Source organism: Phaseolus vulgaris, chromosome 8 (assembly GCF_000499845.2).
Source record: "Phaseolus vulgaris cultivar G19833 chromosome 8, P. vulgaris v2.0, whole genome shotgun sequence".
NCBI classification, from domain to species: domain Eukaryota; kingdom Viridiplantae; phylum Streptophyta; class Magnoliopsida; order Fabales; family Fabaceae; genus Phaseolus; species Phaseolus vulgaris.
Window position 1 is genome coordinate 52,810,259 of NC_023752.2, and position 9,682 is coordinate 52,819,940.

A 9,682-nucleotide genomic window follows, 5' to 3' on the forward strand; every position below is an offset into this window, starting at 1 on the left:
ACCAATTAAAATTAGGAGTTTGACTATTGTATCTGTTATAAGGATGTAAAAGTAAAATATTTTTTTTTCTTCTATCCTGTTTTCTCTGATGATAAATTATTACCCTGCTTTCAATCAAACCCAACATGTCCAAATTCTAGTGGATAAGACCTTTTAACACTGTCCATCAAAATAAACTTTTATAAGTAGATTATGTATTTGATATATTATGGGTGTTTTTTCCGTTCTATGGTCTCATTATGTTTTATGCTTATTTTGCTTTTACTATACACTTTCAAATCCAATCCTCCTGTCATAATGCATTAACATTGAGCGTAATTGAAAAAAGTTTCTAGCACAACATATCGTTGAAACTTACACAATGTGTATGCTTAACTGAAAAAGAAACTTTCACCACTAGTTTAATCAACAATAAGAGTGTATTGATATTCTACAAAATCACATTCATAGGTTAATGTCATGAAAATATACCAATATGAAACAATTATGGAGCACTTAACCCAATCACTCTCTTGACATTTTTTTCATGTTTAATGACTCTTAATTCCCTAATGTTAATTATTGTCCAACTATTAAATTCATGTTTGAAAACCAAAATCATGCACAAAGTAAAAACTATAAGAGTGATTTGAGTAATATACGAACATTATTCAAACAGACCCTAAAAATCTTTGAAATCACTAAACTACTATAATATTCTCGTTTCTCTTATCTCAACCCACAAAAGAGTAACGTATAGATAAAACTGATACGAAATAAGCACTTCCTAAATCTGGATGACACAATCACTGTCATTGTTTTTTAATTTTCACATTCGGTCACTTTAATCAGTTTTCTTTTCATGGATTCTTGTCTCTCTGTAGAAGCATAAAATAAAGTTTATAAAAGGACCAAGTTTGATGACAGAAATTGGTGGTTAGATGAATCCACACACATGCGACACATATATGTACAACAACCTTAACTAAGCCCCAGTAACCAAACAAACTCCTTAAAGCTAATTATTAAGTCTACAATTCTCTTTATTTATTTATTTATACTCCCCAGTATTATTATTTTACCCAAAATAAAACCCCTTTCATTTATTTACAAATAAAGACCCTGTTTTCTGAAAAAGGGGTTAGGAATTGGGAAGAAGAAGAAAGGGTTGGCTTTTGCTCCTGCACAGTGCGAGTGACTGAGAGAAATGGCAGAGGGAGAGAACATAGAAGTGGAAACAGAAGCAGAATCTGAAACATCGTCGTCATGGAACCTCGGAAAACACACTCAGATAATCGAGCTGTCGGAGAAGTTGTTGTATGGGAACCTCAGCGCCAAGATTGAGGCTGCCAGGGAGATAAGGAAGATGGTTCGGAAATCATCGTCCTCGTCGAAGATACGTGCGAAGCTCGCCTCCGCGGGTGTGATTGAACCGCTCGTGCTGATGCTGTCTTCTTCCAACATCGACGCTCGCCAATCCTCTCTTCTCGCTCTCCTTAACCTCGCTGTTCGCAATGAACGGTACCATTTTTCCCAAGATGCATGCTTCTTTGTGATTTCTCAAATGGGTCTGCAAGTTTGGCTAATGGATCTTTGTGTAAATCTTGTTTGGTGTTTGAATCTGATTTTTGTGTTACTATGCGTCTTTGTATGTGGATATGAAGTGTTACTGCGATGGGGTGTTACTCTCCATGTTCACAAGGTAGTGGGAAATGGATGGGTTCATTGATTTTATCCCAATAGAAAAAAAGTAAAAAGACTTTTTTCGTACTGCAGTATCTAGTTGATGGGTGGTTGAAGTTTCTCGTTATTTTTCATGATACTGTTCAAAGAAAACTACACATTTTGTTCGAAATAGCTTCTCTATATTATATGAATGGTACATTTTTTGTTGGTTTGTTTTTGGATTAACTTATTTGGTGTTCAAGCTGCTACAGAAATAACCTTAAGTTGACAAAAGGCTGTTTTGGCTTAAAAATTAAGCAATTTGGAACGAGGACTAACTTATAATCTTAAATTCATTATACATATTTAATCTTCTTTTATAAAAATAAACATTGCAACAGGATACCCTTTGTTGAAAGATTACGTGGCTTATTTTGTAGGATGTGTTTATGTTTGGTGTTCTTGTCTGATATTCTTTTTAGACTTTTATTATGTTCATGTTTTTGGTCAATTTGAGTCTTGATATTTCTAGATATAGTTTCTGTTTTATCCTGAGCAGTTCTCACAACATAGCATGCTATTTGTAACTGAATTTCCATGATTTTATCAATGTAGTTAGTAGTAAGCTTAAACAGAAAATAAAAAGATACTCTACCTGTTCTAGCCGGAAGCTGTGAAATGATCTAGGGTGGTTATCATACTGGAATGCCTCGCGGCTGCCACCGAGGTGGGGTGACATTTCTTTGGGTGAAGTGCGTGGGTTTATATTTTAATGTGTCTACTAGGCTAAAAATGAACACGAAAGATAGTTTTGGTAACCCGAAATTTAGTATACCTTTTAAGGGCATCTTTACCTGGAGTGCACACTGCAACTACTAATGATTGTTGTGATGAAATAGGAAATTCTGTTAAATGCCTGCCAGCTGCTTTTTTACGCGTGTTCTTTTTGATGGGGGAATATTTGTTAGAACCAAGTACAGAGTGGTCAAATTGGATCTAGGGTATACCCCATCAGTTTAGTGCATTGTTATCATTATCGTGCATATGATACAATTGATTCAATTCAAAGAGCTGTCTCTGCAAATCATGATGTAAATCTTTTGGTGCTTGAATCAGAGGAATCAAAGATGAGTGCTGCACATGAATTGTGTGATTCTGGCACAATACCCAAGCAGGTTGTGCCCTGAATCCAGTTGGGTTTTGCATGACTTGCTAATGAAAGCTGAAAAAAAGCTCCCCTCCCCAAAGAGAATTAGTTGAAAAGATGGAATAGGCTGACACTTTGAGGACAATGAATTGTGTCTTTGTGGTGGATGGATATGTGGGTTCTATCTGATTAAGTGGGTAAGAACTGGGACACATGTGGGGTTTGGCTCATTTCCTTGAATTGGTCCACTGCCCAGGCAATGGGTAAAGAATATGGCGTGAACTTGTTTATGAGGATATGTACTAGATTAGAAATTCAAATTCTTACCTAGATTCTGAATCTTAAATTGAATTGTATAACGAATAGTAAGATACTGAATTACTGATCAATAATTGCTACCAACTTAAAGTATATTTTCATATGAAGAAACGTTTAAAACATTATAGAGATATTAGAGTCTAAGAACTCAGTGCATAAGCAGTAATGAGAGATATAAAATTCAAAATAAACGAAGATTCAATCATAAATCAAAATTACTAAAAGAACCGCACAACTTTTAAGTGGTTCAACCCCTCATAAAAGTATCAATATAGATAATGACAGATTAATATTTCCTGTTAGAGTACATAAGATAATCTAATGATTTTTTTCATTCTTCACCCCCTAGATCAAACTCACTTTATTCATCCTTGTCCTCTGATATCAAAAGCATTGCCATTGGTGCATTTTTCCAAATTCCTTTAATAAGCATCTCTATCTCTCGACTTGGTTCATAGATGTTCCTTCTTTCCCCTTTCTAGCAGATGACACCACTGTTCCCTTTTATGTATTAGCATCTTGGGTACTTAGCACATTTCCTAGCATTGTTGACTATTTGCATCTTGCCGTCTTCAGCTTTTTCTTTAATTTCTAGCAACTTCAGAAGGATCACTCTAACTTCGTCAGGAGCAGATGCACTAGCATTCACATTCTCATTTGTTTCAGCAAGGTGATACTTCATCCTTGTAACAACACCCGAACAAGTATACAAATGACACTTGCATTTGTCTGAAAGTCTATGTGTAGGAACCAAACACTTTTAGAGTGGTTCCACATGGCCTCCAACGTCCTTTTTTATTTGTTTTTCCCATTTGCCCCACTAAAAAAACACCACACCAATGACAATGAGTAGAAAACCTTCTAAGCAAATGGCAGAAAGGGACAAGTGGGGACCAACAACCTGTGCAGCACTGTGGGAGTAAAAGCTCAATGGGTATGGGGGGAACATGTCCAAACTTCCAACTGGAAGTGGCATAGTGGGGGCCCATCTTTTTGGAATTGCAGGAAGGAAAGATTCTTCAGTTTCCCTCCAATCTTATAAAGTAATTTTAAAAATAAAACTAAAAAATCAATTCTTAAAAAGAGGTCACAGTGGCTCAACCTGTTTTTACATATGATCTGGACATGCACAAATCGATTCAGAAATGTGATTCTTGAGATTAAGAAGCCATTTCAAACAATGACACGTCATATCAAATCATGATTTGAATCAAACTTTTTGTGTGATTCTGATAACCATGTAGTAGACAGTTTTCATCGCTGCACCACTTCCTTCTGCCCAGAAGTTATGTCCTTACTCTGCAGCAGCTGTGTTTGTGAGATGTCTTTAACCTGAGGGACAAAACTTTGATGTATGGCATCGTAACTATACTTCTCAATTTCATACTACTGATTTTTTTATTATGTGGCATTAGCATTACCCGTGTATCTTTCTATCAGGTGGCTTCCACCTTGAAACAGTTCCATAGGATGAAACAGAAATTGGTCAATACCAAATGTTAGGTCAGTTAACTGTTGGTTTCTTGTGTAGAACTACTTTCTTGTAGTCTTGTTAAAATGTAGATGCTAGTTTTCATTTGTGTGAATGTTTATACTCACGGTGATATGTGATCATTAATGCGAGTGCTTATTCATATCTTTGGCTACCATTACCTGATTTGGTGGTAACTCAGACATTTTTGGGTGCGGTATTCTACAATTCTTTTTGTTGTTATTACTATGTATTTCATGCTTTGAATCCTCCTCTTTGTTTTTTGTGAATTAGGTTTCTCGTATAAATTAGTTCTTTGCATAACATTTTGGAGTTCATATTTGTTAGAAACAAGGTCAAAATAGTAACAGATGGTGCCATGCCTCCACTGGTGGAGCTCCTCAAGATGAAAAATAGCGGTATACGAGAATTAGCTACGGCTGCAGTCTTGACACTCTCAGCTGCTGCATCCAACAAGCCCATTATTGCTGCTTCTGGAGCCGCACCTTTCCTTGTTCAGATTCTCAAATCTGGAAGTGTTCAAGGAAAAGTTGATGCTGTTACAGCCCTCCATAATCTTTCTACCAGCAATGAGAATTCCATTGAACTTCTTGATCCAAGTGCTGTTTTCCCTCTGATCAACCTTCTTAAAGAGTGCAAGAAGTATTCCAAGTTTGCAGAAAAAGCCACAGCACTGCTTGAAATCCTTTCCAACTCCGAAGAAGGGCGAACTGCAATCTCAATTGCAGACGGTGGAATCTTAACGCTAGTTGAGACAGTTGAAGATGGATCACTTGTGAGCACAGAACATGCTGTAGGAGCTCTGCTATCTTTATGCCGAAGCTGCCGAGATAAATACCGTGAACTGATTCTTAAAGAAGGAGCGATTCCGGGTCTGTTACGTCTGACCGTGGAGGGCACAGCTGAAGCTCAAGATAGAGCTCGTGTGCTACTGGATTTGCTCAGAGATTCTCCCCCAGAAAAGAGACTAACCTCATCAGTTTTGGAGAAAATTGTTTATGACATTGCTGAACGGGTAGATGGAGCAGATAAAGCTGCTGAAACTGCCAAACGGTTATTGCAAGATATGGTTCAAAGGAGTGTGGAACACAGCATGAAATGCATCCAGCACAGGGCTGCATCTTGCACTCCTTCTATTCCTTCCACTTGATGTGTACCTTTTTTTCCTCATCAAGCAACTGCACAATTCAGTTTTAACATGTAAATATGTGTTTTCATTTTTATTTTTTCTCTAGATCACCATGGAAAGTGAAGGTTACTCGCATATAACAGTCTAAATATATTCTCACTTGATACAAATTGAATCTAATCCATCTATCTAAGTTCCAAAACTGTGAAAACTCATTTAAGGCATTTCATTCTCTTTTTTATTATCATTAGTCAAAAAAGACACTTTGGATAACATTTATCTAAAGACAAATTAACAACTTTAATTTTTTTTCATTGTTTGTGATAAATATCTTGTTTTGATTAATGCCATCAATATTGTGTTTCCTAAAGCAGCAAATCTTCTTTGTCGGTTTCACATCAATAAGAATATTAAAACAAAGTGTAAAATGTTGGTAGATTTTGTTGAGGCTTGACAAGTTGTGATGGATTCACGGAGGACTATCATTCACTATACAAAGATTACTAATTTGATGGGTTTGATAAAAAAATTGAAACTATTTGTTCACTGTGTCATTACTTGTTGAATATGTGAAGAACACATGAATTATTCTGCACAAAGAAAATTTTGTGAAGTGTTGGATAAATTCGTTAATGCATTTGGGAAATACAACATCAAACAGGTATATGAATGCCTTTACTTTGTCTAGAACGTGTTTAACGTCTAATTGTTATATGTTTTATACTTATACAGGGTTGAATGAGCTCATTGGTCTTCGAAACGAATATTACAAAATAGCATGAGAGACATGTGCTCGTGTTGGGATGCTATCAAGTATGTTATTATACTTCAACATAACAAAATCAAGGCATCCTTTCAAATGAGTCTACACGTGATAGGACACACATTCAATGTGTCATTGTATAAAATGTTGGTTGGCTTTGTATCTAAACATTCTTTGATTCTCATTGCTGAAGAGTTTGATCGAGTCAATGATGTGGGGTTTGATAGTGAACTTTATGGATGTGTACTTAGACGAACTCACGGATTATCATGGGCTTGTCGATTAGCCAGATATGCTATGGGTGCCATTCCACTTAATGAAGTTCATGTTTTGTGGATGAGACTGAGTTTTTCAGATTTATCTGAATGTGATTCGTTATCTGAGTTGTCAATTCAACAAGAATGGGATGCCATTCTGTCTCGGTTCAAACAGGTTGATATTTGTGGAAAAGTGACAATTAAAAACAAATTGCGTGAAATTGCCTACCCGAACATGACAACATTATGTGTATCACTTAATGTAGTTAAGACAAAAGGATCCCAAAAGAGTCCAGCAAACAAATTTCAAAGGTCTACAAAATGCACCCTTTCATATTTTGAGCATGTAGATCGCATCTAGTTTGTAAACGATAGCTCATCATCTTTGAAGACTCCTAAGGGAAAGGTTAAGGTGATGACCAACACCAATGCAATTCCCATGCTTGATCAATTTCATCTAAATGTCACTCTTATATTTTAGATGTAATAGATTTTAAAGTTGATGGACATTGTGGGTTTCATGCTATTGCCTCATTCTTTGGGATGGGTGAAGAGTCATGGTCACTTATCAGAATGGATTTATTCAAATAAATATCTCAGTAGTGTGAAGAATACACAACATTGTTAGGTGGTCATCAACGGGTAGAAGATATCAAGAGATCCTTACTAGTGGATGAGTTGTCAGTGGTAAGTGAATATTCATAAGAGTCATGTGCATTCATTAATTGAACTTGTATGCAATCTAATTTCATTATTGTATTTTGCATACTAGTGTTGACAAATGGATGAGAATACCGAATATGAGATACTTAATAGCAAGCAGATACAATATTATCTTAGTTTGTTTGTCATTGAAACAAAATATTACTATTTTCCCATTGCGTACTGCACCCCGTTACCGATGCTAGTCTACACTGATTACTATGTATTGGCCATGTGTATGATTCACATTTTGTGTAGGTAAGGTTATTACTCAACACATTACTTATATTCCTTTGTTTCCTAATTTCCATTTGTAGTCCATGTAAAATTACTTGATGATTGTCCCATACCTACTGCTGACATTTTATGGTGTACACATTGTTACCCAAAGGCAAGGTTATGGTCATCATATTACATTGGCCGGATACAATCTTTTACCCAATTAGTCAGTATTAGCCCAACATATGTGAACCTTGGAGACGATTGATGTAAACATAATTTATTATGTGGGGTTCTGATTCATAATTTATTACTTAAGTTCTGATTCATAATTTATTACTTAAGTTCTTATTCATAATTTATTACTTCAATTCCGATTCATAATTTATTCGCATTTGTTTCAGATAAAAATAAAATAGCAAACACTATAACATAAATTAATTAAACCATACTGTACACATACAAAGTTACAATTATTACAATCATGTAATAAAAAAATTCAACGACATCCACGAACATTACGTGATCGTCTAGTGTACACCACCCCGTCATCTATCACGCTCCAGGCTAACTACAGCGGAGCCTCCGTACTCTCGTATGCGTCAGTGCCTTCAGTGACCTGAAGACAATTTCTCATGCACTAGAGGATACTGACAATGCGCCTAAATATACCCTGCACCAACTTCAAAATAAATTAAACTTGTCAAAAATATTGTTTAATTACATAACATTAAAAAAGCTTACCGAATGTGCACGTTCATCTTGAGACGAGGGACCTGCCTGCTCAGCATTTGGACTACGAAGGTGACGTTATGGTACAACACTAGATCGATCTCCAAGCTCACCTCTGCAAATGTATGCGTGTGACACTGTCCTAAACCAAGACATGTACTCAGAAACACATGTAGATGGACTAGAAGCAACTCTCAAACTTATCACCACATGGTGATCAAACTGCAACCACCTTTGATCAATGACATGTGCACCAAGACCCTCAGCCAACATCGGTGATGGTGGAATGCTCTGCTCGTAGCCAAATTGACGCAATACAAGCTCGGGCATATGCCTCTATCATAAGCTGCCCAATCGCAAGTGACCCAAGAATAAATAAATGGTCTCAAATGGCCTGCTCAATCTGTCGTCCTCATACGGAGTCTGGATAACGTCATCGTGTGTGAACCCATCCAAGTGCACCTACACATTACCAACTGCACAAATCTAATGGGCAACAATGTATCATGTTGTCCGCGGGTGTACCTCGTCATATGAGGGATTAATATCTCATCTTCCCATGCCCGAGAAGTGCTCATAAATCCATTTTTACGTAATTCGATCATATAAATTATAAAATATTTAATACAAAACATTATGGAATGTAACGTGTGATTGCTAATTATTTGTATGGTTTCATACCTGAACTAGTGTCGCATAACTACCCAACTGCTTCGTGTTAAAATAAGATGCATCCCCCAACTGTTCATATAGATGTGTAAGTGTCACTGCTCCCCATGCGTATCCACGACACATATGTAGATTGTTGAATAACAACAAGTATGAAACAAATACATAGGTGACACTTTTATCTACAAAAATAATGCATCCAAGCAGATGCAACAAGTAAGCCCTAGAAGCACACTCCCAAGCCTCTTGAGTGCAACATTCCTCGTATATATCTCAGAGCCAGCTCAATCGTACATGGACGCCTCGACACTGCCTCATCTCAGCCTTCTCATGAGCCTCATCCACCCCTAGTAACTCAGCTAAAATTGTTGCAGCTCCGTTGTACTTAAGGGCACATATGTTGGGAATTGACCCAAAATGGGGAGGTGTAAAAGAGATGACACATCATCAAGTGTGATGGTCATCTCACTTATGGGAAGGTGAAAGGAGTTTGTCTCCCGATGCCACCTTTCGACAAAGTTTGAAATCAACCCCTTGTCCCCCAGTTCATAACTTATATTGCACAAACTAAACAATCCAGAATTTTGTACAAGTAACTCAATATTAGCAT

At 36.7% G+C, this 9,682-nt stretch overlaps 1 protein-coding gene across 1 annotated transcript; it reads left to right on the top strand.

The window, feature by feature from the left end:
- Positions 1 to 910: 910 nt before the first annotated feature.
- LOC137826560 (U-box domain-containing protein 3) lies at positions 911 to 5,932 on the top strand. The gene is made up of 2 exons (XM_068632563.1): positions 911 to 1,500; positions 4,929 to 5,932. The coding sequence occupies exons 1-2, from the start codon at positions 1,187 to 1,189 to the stop codon at positions 5,749 to 5,751; spliced, it is 1,137 nt and encodes a 378-aa protein (XP_068488664.1). The 5' UTR covers positions 911 to 1,186; the 3' UTR covers positions 5,752 to 5,932.
- Positions 5,933 to 9,682: the final 3,750 nt, after the last annotated feature.